Source organism: Urocampus carinirostris, chromosome 4, assembly GCF_059441175.1.
Source record: "Urocampus carinirostris isolate Australia breed hairy pipefish chromosome 4, RoL_Ucar_1.0, whole genome shotgun sequence".
NCBI lineage: Eukaryota > Metazoa > Chordata > Actinopteri > Syngnathiformes > Syngnathidae > Urocampus > Urocampus carinirostris.
In genome coordinates this window covers 28,146,442-28,167,949 of record NC_142352.1, presented here as the reverse complement: position 1 = coordinate 28,167,949, position 21,508 = coordinate 28,146,442, and the positions used below count along the sequence as shown (strand labels likewise).

The window sequence follows — 21,508 nt, the reverse complement described above, 5'->3', positions numbered from 1 at the left end:
TTTAATGTATAATCTAGGGTACCGAGGGTTCAGAAGACATCACGTAATTACTATCAACGCGAGTTTAACTGTATTAAACATGTAGTTATCATGAACTGGATCTAAGAATTCAAAATCAAGACTGATTTCATTTCTGTTGGGAACTAATCCCATCAATGTGCATTGTAACAGCTAAAAGCTGCTTCACCGTCTTCGCTTTAAAGTCTACCACTTGACATTCATTTTTCTTTTTTCAGTAAATCATTTTTCAGAAATGACTCCCCCGGGGGTTGATGAATTGACTTGGAAGTGAGCAAATGTGCAGACCAGACAACCAATACTGAATTTGTTTGAAAAAAAATGACAAAAGACAGCTTCAAAATGCAAAGACAAAATTTATTAGTAGACAGACTCATCATCTGGAAAAAAAGACCCACCTGAAAAGTGTCTTCCTGAAAAGTCACCATTTGATTGGCAGTGTAAAATAAGACAAAGGGTTTGAGATATTTTTTTTAAACACCTTTTTTTACACGATTGCACCAAATGATCAACAACTATACATTCACTTGTTACTTCAGTTACTGAATGTTTTGAATCCATACACGCAGCACAGATCCTTTACGTTTAGCAGGAGGGCATTAAAAGCAGTAAATATTCCGCAAGATTATTATTTTGGGGGGTAGAGGGGGGATGGGTAACCGTTGGGCAATAATCAACACTGAATAAGACCAAGAGCTAATTAAAGATTAGATTTTGGAACTTTGCAAAGCCGTCACAGTATACCGAGAGAGAAAAAGTCACCATAACGGGTCACACCACCAAATTCGATTATAGTGACTAGAGTAGATGCAGATATTTTGTAACTTTCCATTCACTCAAAAAACACACTATTACATCACTTTTTTTCTCTTAACACAACACAAAAGCTGGTATCTTACTCATGAAAGTACCTCTTATGTCGTGAGGTACCCCGGATTAAAATGTGTGCCTTGGCGCGAGACTTTCTAATAGTGCACATTATAAGGCGAATAAACACGTTTAGTGCCATTGGTGTCAGTTTGTTTACACAGAGGACTCATTGTTTGGGAGAAGTGCATTTATATACACATGTGCCATCTTTTCTTTAAGAGTAACTGTATTTTTATATCCTGTTGGCTCTTGGGAGCTCATTTTAGCATAGAGTTAATATTTTGTGGGTCCCTCGGCTGGGACACCTTTGGTGAGGGTCTGGGTAAGACCTGAAACACACGGTGACCCTGGGAGAGTCATTGAAGATGTGTCGAGGTTGCACCATAAGGTGGACTGTGTAACAATGGGTTGCGACAAACTATCAGAAAGACGAGTTATTGTGTGACATTTAAAACTTAAGTGAGAAATTGCCAAAAGCAGTCACATTAAAGAGCAGTTATCCAATATAAAGATCTCCACCATCTTGAAAACAAATGGGAAAAATAAAGGCCTACTTTAGAGCAAGGCTAAGACTCAATCCGATTACTCTCCCTTCCCCTCAGTTTCAATACTTACTGTCTGATCCCCCACAAAGCATTGAGTAAAGTGAAAGAGTGAGGGACTCAAGCCTCATTTGACTAAGTCAGCTTGAGGGCACCCTAGCCCTAAACAGCTGCAGACAATAAATGAACCGATGCGAATGAGGGAATGAACCATATGTTTTTATGTTGCGTTGTGTCATAAACCTAAATTCCTACAGAGGACGCTGCAGGACAAGGAAAAGAAGAGAGATACAGGAGAGGAGGTTAGCGCAAGAACGAGAAGATGTAACTGATGGAGGTGAGTGAAGTTAGAAAAAAACAAAACAGTTATCGCTTGTGCTATGACACAATAAGTATAGATTGAGGAGATGTCTTGTTAAGCAGGAAGTTCATCCTAATTCTTATGGGCAAGACCTGAAACAGTGCAAGAGAAAGTAATGGGATTGAGCCCACATAAAGCTGCAGGACAAGGAAAAGCACAGAGATGCAGGAGAGGTTAGAGCAAGGACGAGAAGATGTAACTGATGGAGGTAAGTGAAGTTAGAAAAAAAAGGTTAAACAGTTGTCGCATGTGTTATGACACAATAAGTACAGATTGAGAAGATGATTTGGTAAGCAGGAAGTTCATCCTAATTCCTACAGAAATCATTTCCCTTCCCTCGCCAAAGAAGTGGAAGGGGAAGGGGAAAGATAAATAACACAAAATGCAAGAGAAGGTAATGGGATTGAGCCCAAGTCTACAGGCTACTTCATAGTAGATTGCTACTACTATAGATTGCTAAACTACTTCCAAATATGGGCTGACCTAAACTAAACAGTAGAAGACTTATGATAACTGTTTCTTTCTCCGATTTTGTCACTTCCATATTAGATGCGTCTGAACGATACGCATCCTAACTTGGGAACAACTGTTTTATTTCACAACTGTTTTAAAGTTTTGCAACCAAGTGCACCGAATGCATGTCTTAAACTTTTCATTGTTAATGATGTTTACATTGAACTGCTGTTGGCAACACACCGGCTTCACAATCAAACAAATGCAAACAGAAAAAACCTAATTTCACATTATGTAAATATTCATATATGTGTGTATTGATAGCGATAGAGTATATTAGAAATAGATAGAAAAATAGACTCATCTGAATGCCCATTATACAATTGTACACAATAAAGAGAGGGAGACAAATCTCATACAGGGCTGCTGACTTGGTACAGGTACAGTCTTTGTGTTATTATAGTGTAAAAGACTGTGCAGCTCACAGGGAGTCGAAGCAGATCATTTTGCTAAAATCATTTGTATACACTCAAAAATTACAATTAAACACATTTGTTTGGTGGTGATTATTCTCAGGGAAATTTTGCATTGCCAGATAAAACCATCACTGCTTGTTTGATCTTTATAAGGTAATAGTCAATGCAGAGCTCAAATTCAGATGTGAAAGAAAAAAATGAACTAGCATAGCTGAATGTTACAAACCAGGGGTCACCAACTTTTTAAAACTAAGGGCTACTTTTTTTACAACTGATTATTGCAAAGGGCTAAAAGTTCAATATGCCGCTTTTCATGATATTACTATGTTGTTACTATGTTATTATTGTGTTATTACCAGATTTAAATATGAAGACATGGGGTTAAAATATGCTCTGTCAACTACAAATAGAATTTCCTTGTGTTAGAGCACTATACAATGGATTCAATTTTATCTCATTATCACACTATTTCAATACACGGTGTTAGAGAATTGAGAAAACAGAAAGTCACCTAGAAAAATATAAACAAAAAAAACAAAAACAAAAAAAAGAATGACTAGGGTAACTTCTCTCTGGTGTATCTGATGATGAATTGGACTTTGAAGTACAATAAATGAATACATTTTACATTGTATGTTGGTATCGTGTTCATCGCCTACGTTGTCGATACATGATTTTAATCACAGCCGCACGAATTCAATAATGTTTGTCACTTAAACTGCTTAGTTTGAGCTAAGAGTAAAGAGTCACAAAATGTCATACTCATTTTTTGATAAAACCTTAAAAGGTGCGCAGTATACACAAATATATATATATCAATCATCGGCAAATGTGTTTTGTAAACATTGATCATGTATTTAAAAAAAGCTTTCTCAGGCTAGTTGGAAAGCAGACCATCTAGAAAATCACAATGACCCACCGCTGATGATCTAGATTCAAAACCGGCCGATGGGTTACTCAGTATTCTGACCCCGCATTGGTGACCCCTGTTTTAAGCTATCAAATTCTGCCTAAGACCAAGTGTAAATTTAAATCAGCAGGAATAATTAAGTGAAGTTCCAATAATGTTCATTTAAAACAAAATACATGTACAATTACTACAATTTTTTTAAGTGATCACTTCAGTATTTTTAGATTGTCAAAGAAACAAAACTTAATTTTCAAAACGTTTTTTTTCAGTCCATAGCATTAAAAAGCAGCAACACGGTGTACCCTGTAAATATCTGAAAGCCGGAGAAAAACACCTCCAATAATAGTTTTAAAGCGCGAACCTAGCATAGCGTGAAGGTACAAAAATGCTACGATAAGTGCACACAGTTGCAGAGGGAATAGCGCAGGACACACGAGGGAGGTTATATCGTCAATTTTGTGACCGTACAACATTGTAAATGTGTATTACTCCTCACAGATAAAGGTTATATATAATTAAAAGCCATGTTTTTCTTTTCCCTTTAATAACATCATTCCAAGTCACCAATAGTATAGTTTGCATTTATAATCAGTCAATAGTGTCACACAAAAACAGGCACCATTTCACAATAAGAGGTTCCCCATTTAAAAGGCATTTTTTAATTCAAAGGAACTATTTCCAAATCTACTTCCTGTTACCGTTCTCCAAGCGTCTCTTTGTTGCACGCCAGTCAAGGAACGGAAAGATATTCCAAATTGGTTTTCTTTTGAATTTCTGTTTTACATACAGATGATCACTGTCATTAAGATTTTCAGATTATTATCCGGGTCTTGGTAAAATTCAGACTTCCCTCTTCCCCAGCCACCTCATCAAGTTCCTCTGAGTAGATCTTGTTGCAGCCCCTGACTCAATGATAGTTAGAATTCTGCACCTAGGGTACTGTGGCATCATGTTTGAAGACATTCCCTTTGATTTAAAAACTGATTGTTAGAGAGTTTAAAAATCACAGCGTTAGTAAGCCAACAATACTGACTACCTTTACATACAGGTAATAATCCGATTGCAAATGTAATCATGGATTCCTTGAGCAATCTGAATGGCCCGTTAAAGAAAAATAAATAAAACTGTTTAAACTGCCTCCCTCTTAAAGTACCTTACTAGATTCCCAAGAGTGTACGAATGCTTTGGTTTATGTTGTGTTTATGCGTTTTTTAGGCCTGATCTTATCTCTATTTGACACGTCCGAACTGTAGTCTGTGTCTGATGTGAGAGAAATCCCCAAATACAAGGAATGTAGTCAAGCTAAAGGTGATCTATAGAACATTTTTTGCCTGACGGACTTTGGAGTCACCTCATTTCTATACCGGTCGAGGATTTTGTTGATTCCATGGAATCTAATGACCTGGCCCAGCAGTGGCAATGGGTCATTGCTGACCTTGACTTTGGCCATAGTAAGTCACGGCAAACACCTACATTTCACCAACACGCCTTCCTTAGGCTAAGAAAAGAGAAAACCATGTTTGAATATCTTCCCGCTCCAGTGACTGTTGTGCATTCAAGTAAGAAGCATAAGCCAATCGATGTTTTTCCAACCGAGTTTTCCATAATTCTGTTTTAAAAATATAGTGTTCCCCTTGTGTTCATGAATGCTACATCTCATTGTGTGAATCCCTGCAAAGTGGGGTTTTGTGTGTGTTTTTGTATTCGTTCTTCCTAAAAACAAATGAGATTTTTGGAATTAATTAATAAAGAAAACTAATAGCAATAATCTGAATAGCAAATCATCATAGCTAATAAAAACCAGCGATAAAGCTACAATTTGCAAAACATGAATTAGTATTGGAATACTACATGTTAATGCACCACTTCATTGAATTTAAATAACACTATTTTTGTGTTCTTGCCTTAGTATTAAACTCACATCAACCTTGGCTTTGCAGGGCATTAAAAAAAACTAATTTTAACCAACCCAAAGCATCCTTTTAAATCCTTTGCTTATTGTCAAGTGGTAGCCGTTAACCCAATGCAGCATTTATGCACAGTTTTGCATTTTGTGATCTGGTACAAACGAGGTTTAGTGTTGAAAAACCAATGTGGAGGCAAAGGTTTGGAAGTGCCGTTTGAACATAGTAGGAAATATATTTAAAATTTGAATATATTGATGGATCAAAAGCATAGCCTTTACCAAGAAATGGAAAGAAAAGGGAAAAAATGTAATTCCAGGAAAAGATAGTTTTACTCATGTTTCTTACTCATGGTCTTGAAAACAATACCTAAAACTACTCTTATGAAAAATAGTTTTCCTGGTAAGACAGGGGAAATAGTAATACTTTTTTGAAAACATAGCTGTCAAAACAGTTGATATATTTTAATCATATAATTAATGTGAGAAAAATTGCAGATTTGCATCAGAAAATTTTATCGTGTAAAAGTTAAATAATAAACAAAAATAGTTTTTAAAAACACATTTTTTAATAGTTGTATGTATGTTTTTTCTCAATTTCTTATTCTCAAATCTGATATTTTTAATTCTTTTAATTTTTTCTCTCATTTTCCTAGAATAACATGTTAATCAATTGTGTATTTTCTTAAAAAAAGAAAACAAAACATTATTTAGTTCATTTCCACGACAATTTACCGGTAATCACTCTGGGAGACTTATGCAGACTGCAAAGTGACAGAAATAGTATACAAACAGTAATTTAAATGATGGATTTAAAAGCCTTTCTGATATTTTTTTAATGAAAATGTTTACGTGAACATGGGAACTTCAGTGTCATATCTATTGTAAAAAGGAGCTAAACCACTTTAAACTTCTGCATCTACACCTAAGTGCTCATATTGGTTTTGTATTTCCTTAAACTGTGCGTCTGCGACTTTTATTTTCATTAGAATAATACCAGGATGGGTGTCCTCAATGTTCTCTGGTTGATTAATGGTAGTCAACTAATACAGCTACAATGGGTGCTTCACGGACACCTGGCTTTAGGGACATCCAGTGGACATATTTAAAACAGCAAGTCATTGTTTGGCTTTTTTCTCCCGCCAGCTTCTCAGCATTGTATTGTGGGCCACATTTGGCCCGCGGGTCATTAGACATGTGCACAAGGGGTTTGACCCCCATTTGAGAACCAATGGCCTCATCCAAACTATTTCCTCCACATTGATGTCATACGATACAGAAAAAAAATCATTAAAAGAGTGGTACAGAACAGAGGTAAGATCTTAAGCCCAAGCCAAGTCCGAGCCCCGACTCAGCCCACAATTTGGCCAAGGTCGGGCCTAAAATATCAATCATTGAGTTCAGGTCAAGCAGAGCTTTAGTTTTTTTCTTTTATCATCCACCGGCCATTGTTCATCTTATTTTTGAAGTGCCACGCTAACTTCTTAAGGAAGTACAGCCTTGGTTTTTAGCTCAACTTTTAATCCGTCAAAATGATGTACGGTTTTCAAAAGTCCCCTTGAAATTGTCGGTTAATGTAACGTCTGCAGTCATAGAAATATCCATCCATCCGTTATCTGCACCGCTTATCATTACTAGGGTGGCGGGGGTGCTGGAGCCCATCCTAGCTATCTTCGGCCGGTGGGCAGGCAATACCCTGAACTGGTTGCCAGCCAGTCGCAGGGCCCACAAAGACATACAACTCACTCGCTCATTCACACCTAGAGACAATTTGGACCGGCCATTTAACCTGACGTGCATGTTTTTGTAATGTGGGAGGAAACCGAAGTGTCCTGAGGAAACCCACAAAAGCACGGGGAGAACATGCAAACTCCACACAGGAAGGTTTGATCCCCTTACCTCAGAACTGTGCCGCGCACGCGCTAACCACTGCCCTGCCGTGCTGCCCGTAACAGAAATACAAAAGATGTAAATGTTTAAACAGTCTTAACAGTCACTTATCCTCCAATGACATTTTGAGTATGCTACGGGCTCTGTACTAAAAAATTGTGTGATTGTTCGGGCTCGGGCTGTGTCGGACTTTGATATGCTTGGGCCTGGGTTTGGTTGGGCTGGATTTTTAGGGCTTATCTTACCTCTGGTCCAAACTGTTTACTCCACATTGGTCTCATACAATTCATGTCACAGATCTCTTAACCGCCAGGGTCATTGGGGCACCACTTCCTGTGGTGTGTCTTGGGCATGTACAGCCTGGCAGTGCCCATCCTTCACCAGGCTGGTCTCGTACGATACAAACCGACAAAAAAAAAGTCCTTTCATTAAATGAATGGTAAAGAATAGCTGCAGGAGAAGCGACGAGGGTCCTCAACAGGAGTCTGTCAGTAGAGAACTTGAAAAGGTTTGGAATAATTAAACATGAAATAATCCATGTAGTAAAAGTCGTACACCCGCTGCCTCTCCAGCGCTCCGAGCTGCGCAAAATACCTGCGCGTGATCTTCATGGATGTCCTCTCATCCGCCACGTTCCTGTCCTTGAAACGGGGCAGGGTGAGATTCCGCGGCGCTCCGACCAAACGCAGCAACAGGTCGGACTCCTCTGCCATGTTCTCGAACTTGCCTACAAAGTCGTAATCAATGAGGCACGGGTTGCAAAGCTCGTTGGCCGCCTGCCAGTGGATGTCGATCCCCACCGGCCGGTGCACATCCAGCAGGTACTGCGCAAACTCCTGGAAGGTGACGCCGCTACCGGACTCCAGAGCCGACCTGGAGGCGTTGGGCCTGTACTTGGAGATAATGGGCTTCCCGAGGATGTTGTGGTAGTAGTCGTTGGGGTTCTCGAACTTGTCCCGGTAGGCCGAAACCAACCTTTCCAGGGGTTCTCGCACGAACATGACTTTGGTGTAGCTGCCCAGGCGGCGCATGATGCCGTCCCGGTCGAAGCTGTTGAGGGTCTTCAGGGAGTTTTGGAAGTGGGCTGTGTCGTGGCTGACGTTCTTAGGGTCCGATACTACGCCGGCCAAAACCATCAGCGTCCGCTTCCAGTTGGAACAACCTGCCTTCGGCACCTGTGTTAATAAAAGGCTTATATCTGTTAATAGGCCAACTTATACCGGATTTTTCGGACCATAAAACGCTTATTTTACATGTAGCTCTCACCTCGAGGCTTTGTTAACCACAAGACTAAATTAGATTTTATGTTAATTATTTTCCATTTTAATTAAAGGTGGGGTGCGATGTTTGAGGTCTCCTCAAAAACTTGAAAGTTCAATGTTTTCTCTAGTAAGTGTTTGTTAACAATGGCCAACAGAGTTCAAACAGCAGCAGTTATTTTCCACTGCACCTATTTGCTTTTATCTTACTTTTACAGGGTTTTTCGGGGCAAAACACCTCGGGTTTGAGTAATGGGGGCTGGGGGAGTGTAGATAAGTGACGTCATTTTCATCCCCGATCTCGTCTTGCCCATTTCGGCTCTATTCCGGATCGTCTCAGTGACTGGTAGCACACGATAACGTCACCGTAGATTGCTGGTATTGTTTCTGTATTCGACATAAGCTTTCTTGCTGTGAGTAAGTAGGTGCTAGGTTGTGTTTGTAAGGGCTCTAATGGCTTAATAAGGGGAACTGCTATCTATAATATGGGGAGCAATCGGCTGATGTTGACAGGTAAGATGCAAGAGACTCTTAATGACACACAAGCACTTACTGTACACTTAAAATTAAAATAACTATAAATAACTTTAAAACAAGTGTCTCAAACTTACTCGGGGAGGTTGAAATTTCGTGGCCCTCGCTTATTTATAAAATTATTAATATGAATAAAAATAATAAGGAATTATAACAAAATAAAGAACAAAATCATCCCTAAATCAAATGGAAAATGCATCATTACAATGAAATGCTGCTACTTGTGTATGCCACATAACAATTTTTATACGATAGAAATCTCGTCTTCACCGTTTCGTCTTCACTACCAGTCAATGGTAGCAGACAACAACACCATAGTAGATTGCTAATATTGTTGCGATATTCTCCATATTCTGTCTTGCTGCGGTTAAATAACTGCCGCTTTTGTGTTTGTAAGATTTACTAGTTCGGATGCTTAAACTGGAACAAGTTGATGCTGGTGACGAGCGGTGAGTGGTCTTGAGCGGTTTCTAGAGGTAACCTCTGGGAATGCTTGTGACCTGGATTTTCTGTCGTATACGGAGCAAGATTTTTTATCGTCTATCGAAATCCTTGTGTTCAGAGGTGCTCTTATGAAGAGGTGCCACTGTACCTGACAATAAAGGAGCTTGTGCTTGTCCTCCACAAATATGTTCTCCACGTGGTGCCTGGTGATGGTCTTGGAGACGTTGCTCTTGTACTTGGCGCACATCTTCTTGACCAGCTGCCGACGTCGCTCCAGAAGGCCAACCAGTTTCCTCCAACGCTGCAGGGAAAACGACCCGGACAGCGAAGAAGACGAAGAGGAGGAGAACGGAGAGTTGCCGGAGCGCTGGATGGGAGGACTCGTCTTCAGGAGTTTGCGGTGCGAACCCAAATCCTGTTCCTGAGATCCGCCGGACGTCTTCCAGAACTTCCAGAACTGGGGACACCGCGTAGAGAAGATGGGACTTGGCACCACCATGTCAGCTACCTGGTGCTCCTGGTAACTGTTTGATTTGACTTGTTCTTTAATCTGAGAAGATAAATTGTGGAGATTGTAAGATATAAATATGTGGGTTAAGAGTTGAATAAAAGAATAAACTCATTGAAGAAAATGCACCCATAGCACGAGTATGCTGTGTTGAAATGCTTGCAATTCTTATACATGCCGCTAGACGGCAGTGCAACAGTGCAAGTACAACCCTCAAACTGAAGTTCAGCAGTGGCTGTACCAATTGTTGACGAGAGAAGACCGATTTTGCTTTGAGTAAAACTGAATAAAAAATAAGTCCTGACATATACATGACATATTAATGAATGATCAGATACATTAATCAAGGAATACCCAAATGTATTTAGAGGAATAAATTGAATTAATCCATTTAATTCTGTTATATATTCTATCATTTCTTTTTTTGGGTGATTATTTTGTCATTTATTTTATCGTGTATTTTGTCGTGTAGGCTACGGTATTTATTGTGTATTGTGCCATGTATTTTGTCATGCATTTTGTCATGTATTTTATCGTGTATTAAGATGTGTATTTTGTTGTGTATTTTTTCCGGTATTTTGTCTAGTATTTTATGATTTTTTTTTATGTTTTTTGTGACAACAAAATGTTATTCAATGAGAGGGCAGTAATTCACCTATACCCAAATGGTTCATCACTGATCAACCAATCCATCCATCCATTATCTGGACTGCTTATCCTCAGTAGGGTCACGGGGGTTCTGGAGCCCATCCCAACTGTCATTGGGACAGTGGGCAGGGGAGACCTTGAACTGGTTGCCAGCCAGTCGCAGAGCACTCAGAGACAGACAACTCACTTGCTCATTCACACCTAGGGACAATTTGGACCGGCCAATTAACCTGACATGCATGCTTTTGGAATGTTGGAGAAACTGGAGTGCCCGGAAGAAAACCCAGGCAAGCACTGGGAGAACATGCAAACTCCACACAGGAAGGTTCGATCTCATGACCTCAGAAATGTGTCACACACGCACTAACCACTGCACTGCCCCAATGATCAACCAATAGGTGAAAAGTACAGGCAATTGGGCTGGCTTCTCATTTGAATTATACTTTGTTCTGACAAAAAAACAAATGACAAAAAAAGAAGAAAATTATTGAAAAACTACACAATATAAAAGACATAATAAATACTGAAAGAAATTACCAAAAAATGACAAAATACATACATAAATCAACAGCATCAATGTAATATATTTAGGTATTACATGAATTATTTATGTGTTCATTTATTTATAATCTATATATCTGCAGGTATTTTTTTATATCTACATTTATTACCACATATGTGAGATTGGTCCTTTTTACATCCATTGTGGACCAGCTACGAGGTGCTGCTTTCACCTAATGGCGTGTTTCAATAAGAAACTCACAGTGGCCGCCAAAACCAAGGCTACTGCCCAAACGGTGACATTTGATTCCAATGAAAGGCTCCGATGTTGTCATCAAGTCGGGTAGACTTGTTTTATGAGCGTACGGCGACAGGTAATGGCATCCTAATACAGGGGTCACCAACAGTCTTGTGACAAACATATTGCTTTTTGCTGTTACGAGTACTGTAACGTGCTATGCATAACGTTAGTATACATGGTGCATCACACATTAAATGAAAATTGAATACTTTTGTATCACTAATTGTTACATACAACCCTCGATCTGCCAGTGATTATATTTGAATGGTGGGTACGTTTATATAAACCGATAAAGTACAACTGAATACAGTGATGACTGCACAGGATCAAGCATAGAGTACGATTGTAATGATTATGGGTAAAAGTCAAATGTGCTGTCATGATTGCCGATTAAACGCAGCTGCGGCGGCTTAATTCGCGCCAACAGCCCGGACAGCTGATTGGCTGTTACTCTCTTTTTAAACCCCCGGCTTCCTCTTTGAAGCTGTCAGATCGTTATGCGAACTGTTGCCTTCAGCTCAGTAAGCCCTTTCGTCTGACTCCATTTTTGCCCTGCTTTTTTCTGCATGATCTTTGTCGCCAACCTGTTTCCGGACCTTACTACGCCCCGATCTGCCTGCCTGTTACCTGACCTGTTTTGCCCCGTTACCTGCCTACCTCCCGCTACCGACCTCGCTTATGAACTCGACACCGCCTATGATCTCCATTCCCGGCCAACAACTTGCTTTTCCCGCCTGTCTCCGATCCTCCTTGCCAGACACGGAAGTGCCACTTTCGCACCGCTCGCTCCTTTTGTCCGTCAGCCATCGGATCGTGGAAGCGAGCCTTACTCTCCCTCTTATTCAATAAAAATTGAGAAAACAAGCACTATTGGGTCCTGTGTCTGTTTCTGTTCTGTGACATATGCCATCTCAAAATATTAGATTGTTGTGAAAAAGTATACCAATAAGCTGTAAGGCATAACCAGCAATGTTCAAATAATAAAAGGCTTGCAATATTTCAATTGATTCATAATTTAAGAGAGTTTTTTCTTTTTTTTAAAAAGAATTACAGGAAATATTCAAGTAAAATAAAACCATGACAATATCCTGGACCTATACAGTTCAGTGCATGTGTTTTTTAATTTGACGTAGAATTATTTTATGAACAACATATTGTCAGTGGTGTATTTTAGAAGAACATATACACATCTATTATCTTTGGTTACATGGTGTGATATACACTGCTGGCCACTAAGGGGAACTCTAACCTAACAATAAACATGGTAAGAATTTAATACACTCTTCCACTGGAGGGTACTCTAACATAATGATATACTTGAAGGCTGTACCTTTTTTTTTAACAAATTCCTTTGAATGATTCTTTTCTTTTTTTTAAAAAAAGAAAAGAAAGGCTACTGTATTAATTCGTGTATAATCTCAGGTTTTGATTTTTTCCTTGCCCTCATGTAGGTTTTTGATCAGGGGATGCTGTAGTAATAATCTGTAGTCTGTTATAGTCCTTGGTCCGTGCAGCTCTTTGAGACTTCTTGTGATAAGGGGCGTCACAAATAAACTTGACTTGACTATAACGTGCACTCGTGTATAACACGCACTCCTAATTTTTCAGGAAAAATTGGTATAAATTATGTGTTCACCTTCCCCCCACATAAATTAAGATTGTAGGTCACAAACGTTGTGTAGCAAATTCGGTTAGTACACTACCATGTTTGAGCAATAGTTGAGTCAAAAATAATTGCACATTTTACAACATTGGCTGCAGCGGGATTCAAACCAAGAACAGGGTGGTGAAAGTGACGGATCTTAATCGCTAGACCATATAGGCGGTGGATGACACAGGAAAAGGCATTCGTTTTTATCGCATCATTGCACTATTTTTACTTGGATACTATCTAGCAGAAAGTTGTTGTGGCTGAACTATTTCCCATAATGCCCAATTACAACATTGTACAACCTTGTAGCGTCAGTATAAATAATGTGATGATTACATGAAATCTAAAGCCTTTTCCTGTGTCATATATAACTTTACTTTTTTATTGCTTAATATTTGGCACTATCCCTACCACGATCTGGGTTTGAATCCTGTTGCATCCAATCTTAGAAACAGGATCAAGTATTAGCTTAATAAATTAAAATACTGTACTTCTGTACGCAATCCACTTTACTTTAATAATACTTTGTTGCCATTATGTGGAAGTTATAAAAAACTACATTTATCTTCACGCCAGCAATCCAAAAAAGCAATATTGGACCAAAAAAAAAGCCTATTTGAAACAAAAAAATACTTAAATATATGTCTGGGGACGCAAAAACTAAAAGCTTTGTGGGTGTATACATTTGTATGCCTGGAGAGGAATGGGTGCTACCAGGCTGTACCTGACCAAGACTCTCCACAGCAAATGGAGCGTGTAAGGGAAATTATGGTCTAGCAGTGCCTTTTATACTACATTCTAGATTTTACACCTAATATATACTTTATACTTTTATATCTTTATACGTTTATATATTTTTATTGTATACTCAAAACGAGTTACGTTTTCAAGTTGTTTTCAGGAGCAATCACCTTCAAGGTCAGGACAATAAGGTCCCGAAGCCAAAATAATTTGTCTGTAATTAAAAGCTACAATTTGGAAACCCACTGGTAGACTCCTACCTGTTATCAAACGGGTGCATGGAACTCCTTTGATAACCCATCTACGACTTGAAGGCCACTAGCAATTTTCTCAAGGCTCCTATCTATTTTTAACAATGAACTGCTGTAACGTATCACATTAATCGTTCAAAGGAATTTGTTAAAAAAAAAGGTACTGTCATGGTTGCCGTGGCGACCGGTCTGCCCCGCCCCCTGGGCACCAGCTGAAGCAGATCAGCTAATTGCGTGGCTGCTATTTAAGGTTGGGCTGTGGGTATTGCGGGTGTTGGCTCATTATACCTTTTCTGTTCTGTTATGCCTTGTCCTGTTTAGTTTAAGTCGGAGGAAACCTGTACCAGACCATTCTGAATGTAAGAATGTTTTTGTTCTGTTTTGTCCCGGAGTTTTTGGACAACTTTTATTTTGGTAAATAAAAGCTTTGATCGTACGCAATTGAGTTCTCCCTTCCTGCCTCCTGCCTCCGTTCTGGTCCGGTCACCCCTTCCACCACGTGACAGGTACAGCCTTCAAGTATATCATTATGTTAGAGTACCCTCCAGTCGAAGAGTGTATTAAATTCTTACCATGTTTATTGTTGGGTTAGAGTGCCCCTCAGTGGCCAGCAGTGTATATCACACCATGTAACCAAAGAAATTGTCCAATCAGAATACTTTTACGTGCACTTGGTTTATTCTATCCTCCAATCAGAATCCATGAAACGGTACCTCAGTCTGTGGAAATATTTCAAGAGCAATCTAAGAGTATTTTTGCCTTGTCCTTTTTAATAAATAAGTTTGTTTGTAACTCAAAATATTCTCTTATTTCCTCTTTAATTAAATTGAACCTGAGAGTGCACCTACAACCCAAGTGCTTAAGGGATCTACCCAACCGGCCACCCACCCACCATAATTAATATAAAAAAAGGAAATACATACTGTATCCATCTATGTTCATTGGAATATGTCCTACAGAAACCATATATTTTTCCATTATCAAACAATTACAGCAAGAGCAAGTTTAGCGGGTCGAGAAGCCCAACTTTGTTGGCGATTGAAAGCATCGTCATCTGCCTTTTGGTGCTTATGTGTGTCCAGAGCATTTTGTTGATATGATGGCTTTCAGAGAAACTGTCATGATTACTAATGGGATTCACCTGTGCCTGCTCATTTGGCGCCAACCGCTGCAGGTTCTGATTGGCTCCCTGTCCCTACCTAAACCCTGTCCTGTCAATCCCCTGTTGTCAGTCCTTCTGCGAACCTCAGTGTATACTAGGCAAGCCTTTTTTCGACCCTGACTCCTGCCTGTCCCGTTTTTGCTCCCGTTTGTCTCTGGCTACGACCTGTTTTGATCCTGACCACGTCTGTTCTCTCGTCTTGGCTCACGACCCCTTTTTATCCCGACTACGTCTACTCTCCCGTTCTGGTTTACCACTCGTTTCCGACCCTGACACCGCTTTGCTCTCCCAGTCCCGGCTACCGGCCAGTTTTTTCCGTCCTTGACACAGCGGAAGATCCACTTCCTTGTTCGGATCACAATCCCAGTATGAGGGCGACTTGATTCCCGCGTAAAGCAAACACCGGATCGTGGGTGCAGCCCTTCCTCTTTCCTCCAATTAAACTTTTGGTAAACGCTACGCAATTGGGTCCTGTTTCCGTTCTGGTCCTGAAAGAAACTTGAAGTTGAAAAAGATTTTTGGATAGATAATTTAGGTTCATCAAGCTGTTTTATGTATGTGTACAACTCAGACTGCAACATAATTGATTCATTGTCAGACATAGGCAGAAAAAGGGGCGGGGCAACTGTTCAGAGTGCAGAACGCAACGGACTCGCAATACAGCGAGTATAAAACAGGAATAACAGAAGCCTGTATGTGAGAATGCAATTAAAAACAACAGGAGTTGTGGAGCAACTCCGAAAGTAGTGGTATCCGACTGTGAGGCGGTGTTTGATATTGCCCGAGGTCAACTCCATTCACACCGATGCCTTCGGACACGCTGAGATATTCCAGGCTGACAATTGCTCCCGTCGCACTAGATAACAGGTGAGCATGTGTGGGTGAGTGTGGAGTAAACATACCTCACTGGCTTGCAGCACATTCCCACTAAGCTTCCTTTCTGTGGAGAAAAAAAAGAAGAAAACAAGTAAAGAGAACGTCAAATGATCCGTTGAGAACCATAGAGACATGTTGGATGGGAGTTTACGGTCACTATAGTGACACGTGGGAGGAGATTTATTGGCACATTTAAGGAAGCGGAACCGACTATGTTTATGACTGGACGTTCCCCCCCTGGATATAAGACAGCAACATATCCTAAAAGCAGCTGTCATTAAATCAGACTGACAGTTTTAAGTGGGCCTACATGGCTGCTGATGGGCGGGAGTCGGAGGAAAGCGGTGAATGATGTGGGGGGGTTGCCCGGCGTAGACACCTTTGCGTAAGTGGCTTGTCACTTCCAATTTGCTGGGCGAAAGTGACGGATGAGGGACGAGGGGAGGACGGGGGAAGTGGGTTTTGCAACCTAAAATCTCACCGGCGGCCATGTTGGATTTCGGGCATTGGGGACTGTGCTTGAACAATGTAAACAATACAGGATTGGTTCTCAACTGGTCTGACTTGAGGACTCCACCATCCCACTCTGTTTAAAGCCAAGAGCCAGATAAAGGAAATCATTCCACTCAAATTAATTCAATGAAAAGGCAGTGTAAACTACAGATAGGAGAATATATTCCCGTTTTCTTTTGGAAAACCAAAATGACTTCAGGTAATCATATTCCATTAATCCTCAATAGCTGTATTGCAAAATCCAAAAGGCTTCACATCAGTAGCATTAGCCATTTTCAAAATCAACATGCACAAATATGAAAATAAAAAGTGCAGTCTTTTTTGCCGTTCTGTATACCAAAATGTAAACTGCGCTCGTGGGGCTGCAATCCATTAACCCCGATCGCATATTGCTGGGAGCCAGACCGGCAGAGCATAATTTTGGCAGGCCTGGCCACTCCTTTTTTTGCCAGTGCTTGCCATTGTGTATTTCTAACCGGACAGGACAGGACTGACGGGATCGACACCGGATACAGGATGCACGAGCAAGATACCGGACAGGACTAGACAGACAGGATCGATACCGGATACTGAATACACGCGCAAGATACCGGACAGGACGGGACAGATGGGATCGATACCAAATACTGGATACACAAGCAGGATACCGGACAGAGTCAAAATGCATGTCTTGCAAGTGCAGAGGTTTGTTGACAGATTGACCAGGAGTGAATGAGAGCACTGAGTTTGAATAGGAGGGGAGCCAATCAGGTAATGCGCAGCAGCTGGCACCAAACGAGCGGGCACAGGTGAGGACAATGGGTAATCATGACACATAGACACAAAAATAAAAGGTGCGGTGCGTCGTTTGAGGTGTCCTTAATAGTATCTAAAGAATTTAAGGATGTAGAGCAATTCTAAATAGATTTTGATCTGTTAGATCACACTATTTAACATTGTTTTTCCTATTAAATTTAATAAAACGTCAAAATATAGTATTTCATTCGCTTTATTTTCCTCATTACACTACCTTATGAAGTTAAGTAAATCATAGAATAATAAATACTTTTCAAAAAGCATGGTCGTCTGCTAGTAAGGCTTTTTTTCCTACACTGGCACTCTTCCGGGTTGCTAATCCCAAGATTTTATGGCATCTGGCACATATCGGGATGAAAAAAAAAGTATTTTACATCTATAAATAATGCCAGTGCAGCTTTCATGGGCGCTTCGGGCTTGTCCGTGTTTCTCATTAGGTTTCTTTGCATAGTTAATTTGTTTTTTCACACCTTGTTAGCTGAAGACAAATTTGGATAGTAATAATTAAAAGGAGTCCATGGCTTTCCACCATTTTGCTTTTAAGAACTATTGTTTCTGCAGGCAAAACTTGTCTTTGTTGTTTTGGCTGACTAAGAGTATAAGAGACTATCGCAGCGTATTCAAGAGATCAATAAATCATCTCAGGAAATAATGGATTGACAAATTAATTTGTAGAGGAGGACTTAGTGTTGTATTGAATTTGTCTCACCTTTGGAGCACCACCTCAGGAACAATCTCATAATCTAAAGTTCGGCTACATGCACCATTTAATCTAGACTTCTTTCACGCGGTAAGTTTTTGTATATTTTATTCACGACACACACTCTCAAATATTCATAGGAACTTGTTTACTACAAATCTACAGAATAAAATTGAACAAAACAACACTTGAGACTACGTCATAGGATTGAGTGATAGAAAGGAAGATAGGCACACCTGGGATATGGAGAAGTAGAAAACAAAACAGTTTTGCTTAAACTTGCGTTAGAGAAATGGGGAAACCGCCTCATTCTAACGAGATCAATATTCCCTGGATCTCATCAATCATTCAGTCATTTCTTGATCAGGAGGTAGAACCCGTCTGCAGAGATGGGTCAGGGAAACACGGGAAAAACTAAACACAAGAGACAATCTCATGGCGCAAAAGTACCCTGTCTGGGCAGAAAATTCCAAATAGCAATCATGGAGACCCATGGTCTCACTGGGCCCAATATCACAGCAATTGGCAGTGAGACCAAACTAGAGGGAAAAAAATGACGGATCTTAATTTTCTTTTCATTGTAGGACAATTTCTGGCAGCATGTGTTAGCATTTTACACTATAATCTGGCCCATGGGAACTACTTAAGCAGTACAAAGTGTCACGAAACGGACCGGGAAGCAGAAAGTTGGAACTCATTTGCGTAGACGAACTGTCACTTTAATTGAGAACGAAAAGTTGTCCAACACACAAACGGACCAAAACCAGAACAAAGCAGGCTCAAAGGCAGGCAAAATTACAATATAGGCATTACTCAGATCAAACAGGCATGAACAGGTTTTCAGCGAGGGTAAACAATGATCTGGCAACGGGCAGTTCCAAAAGGCGCTTTAAGTACCCATAGGAGTAATCGGTAAAATGCGTCTCAGCCGGTGTTAAGGGGCGGGGCCAGCTGGGCGCCATGACAACCGTGCAGGACATGACACAAAGACTTGAACTGAAAAATATGTTTCAAGTCATTTCTTGATCACGAGGTAGAACGGGTCAGTGGAAATGGGTCAGGGAAACGTAGAAAAACAAAGCAAAGGGGACATTTTCAATCCCGAAAAATAGCATTTCTGGGCAAAAGATTCCAGGTGGCAATCACGGTGTCCCTTGGGCTCACTGGGAGCAGAATCACAGTTTTTGGCCGTAAAACCAAACCAGAGGCGACAAATCGGCAAGTCGTAGTTGTTCTTCACCGTAGGTCAACTTCTGGCAGCATGTTTTAGTGCTTTATGCTGAAATTCTGCCTGAAGGAACTGCGTAGGCAGTACTCAGACCAGACAAATTAAACAAAACAAAAAAAAGTTTTTTTTTAGGATGGCCAGCTTTTGCCTCCAAGAAAATGTTCTCCTTCTCAGCACCCAAACAGAACCGAGACTGAAAATTAGAACAACATCCATACTTGTGCACCGGCTGGGCGTTGACCTTAGCGACGTCCGTAGCAACTGCTCCCACACATTTGTGTGGTGGCGAAGGCGGAAGCAGTCTATTGTTGGTTGGTTAGATCCCTTAACAGTACAGGGGATTCAACCAACCAACGCTCAACCAATTTAACTCTTAGGCATAATTCTGAAGGCAAATGTTTTGAGATCATTAATCGTTTTGACATATAAACAGACCAAGTTAAGTCAAGTTATGTTTACTTGTGACGCCCTTTATCACAAAGGACTGCACAGACCACAGATTATTGCAAATTATGGACTATTATTCCACCATCCCATGATCTAAAACCTACATGAGGGCAAGGAAAAAATCCTAAAACTCAGCAAAATGATAAACATTCCTCTATAAAACCGTGTCCTTTTCACTGTCAGTAGTTGCAATGTTCCCTACACAATTGATATTTTCCCCTATTTGTTTCTCCTCAGCTGTACCATCTGATCTCCTCACACTTAATGATCGCTCATGTCGGATGTGATAATCCATCTCATGGTGTTTGCGTTTATGAATATTTAGCAGTAAAAACTGAAAGTGGGGGGGCATTTACAAAACACGTGCGCCAAGGCAATGAGGCCCTCAGACGACCATCGCGTTGACGTACAAGAACGCTTATTGATCTTGAAAGGCCTTTCCAGGAGGTAATTGAAATCTCCTAAGGTCTAATTGCTTCCCGCCGGAGGACTTTTTGGTCTCACTGTTTCGACTCGTTTCGTCTGGTTTGTTACTTTTGACAACGTATCACGTCTCTCCCTTTATGGGATTTAACGGTGAGTCCCCGTGATGTAGGGACGTGTCCTTCGAGACCGAAACGGCTCCGCGAGGCGGCTCTTGCAAGTAAATGGACTCTTTTTCTCCTCTTGCCGTTTTGCATTTTTTTCTCCTGAGAAATTCGTTTTGTTGACTTTAATTTTGTTAAGTATATAAAAAGTTACAATTGTGTGTTTTATTGTTCTTTTTTTGGTACTTTACATAATATAAAAAAGTTTAGAGTATAAATAAATTAAACAAGTACAGTAGAGCGAAAAGGTAAATGCTGTAATGATTGGGTAGAATACATTTAAAATAATAATAATAATTCAAGTTGCTCATAGTGTACATTTATTATGAGCAATATATGTTTGATTATTATTTTTTTCCCATTTTTGTATTTTTTTTCCTCTTTTAATTTTTTTCATAGCTTTTTACTTTTTTTCTTGCTTTTTCCCTTCTTTTCTTTCCTCTTGACCTAGCCTGTGAATTCTTTTTCCCTCCTCTTTTCTTCTATATTCTCTTTTCCTGTTTTCTTTCATTTTTTTCTTCCTTTCTTTCCTCTTTTCATAGATTTTTACTTATTTTTCCATGCTCTCTCCTCTTTATTCTCTTTTCTTTTTTCATTAATTTTTCTTTTTCTTTTCTTTCCTCTTTTCCTAGCCCTTTCCTTTTTTCTTGCTTATCTTCTTCTTTAGTCTGTTTTCCCTTTTTCTTTATTTTAATTCTTTTCTTTCCTCTTTCCCAGACTTTTAATTCTTTTTCCTAGCTCTTTTCTTATTCATTCTCTTTTTCTGTTTTCTTTAGTTTTTTTCTTCTTTTCTTTCCTCTTTTCCTAGCTTTTTCTTCCTTTTCCTTGCTTTTTTCTTCTTTAATCACTTTACCCCTTTTCTTAATTTTACTTCTTTTCTTTCCTCTTTTCCTGGCATTTTACTTATTTTTGCTTTTCTGTCTTCTTCCATTTTTTTCA

At 39.9% G+C, this 21,508-nt stretch overlaps 1 protein-coding gene across 1 annotated transcript in view; it reads right to left on the bottom strand.

Annotated features, from left to right (window-relative positions):
* Positions 1–354: 354 nt before the first annotated feature.
* Positions 355–21,508, bottom strand: part of chst8 (carbohydrate (N-acetylgalactosamine 4-0) sulfotransferase 8) — a 300,000-nt gene continuing 278,846 nt past the window's right edge. The window contains exons 3-5 of the mRNA XM_088334019.1: positions 16,326–16,363; positions 9,809–10,210; positions 355–8,598 (exon numbers count right to left, since the gene is read on the bottom strand). Of these exons, the coding sequence (XP_088190145.1) occupies positions 7,912–8,598; positions 9,809–10,210; positions 16,326–16,363 (1,127 nt within the window). The 3' untranslated portion in view covers positions 355–7,911. The remainder of the gene's footprint in view (positions 8,599–9,808; positions 10,211–16,325; positions 16,364–21,508) is intronic.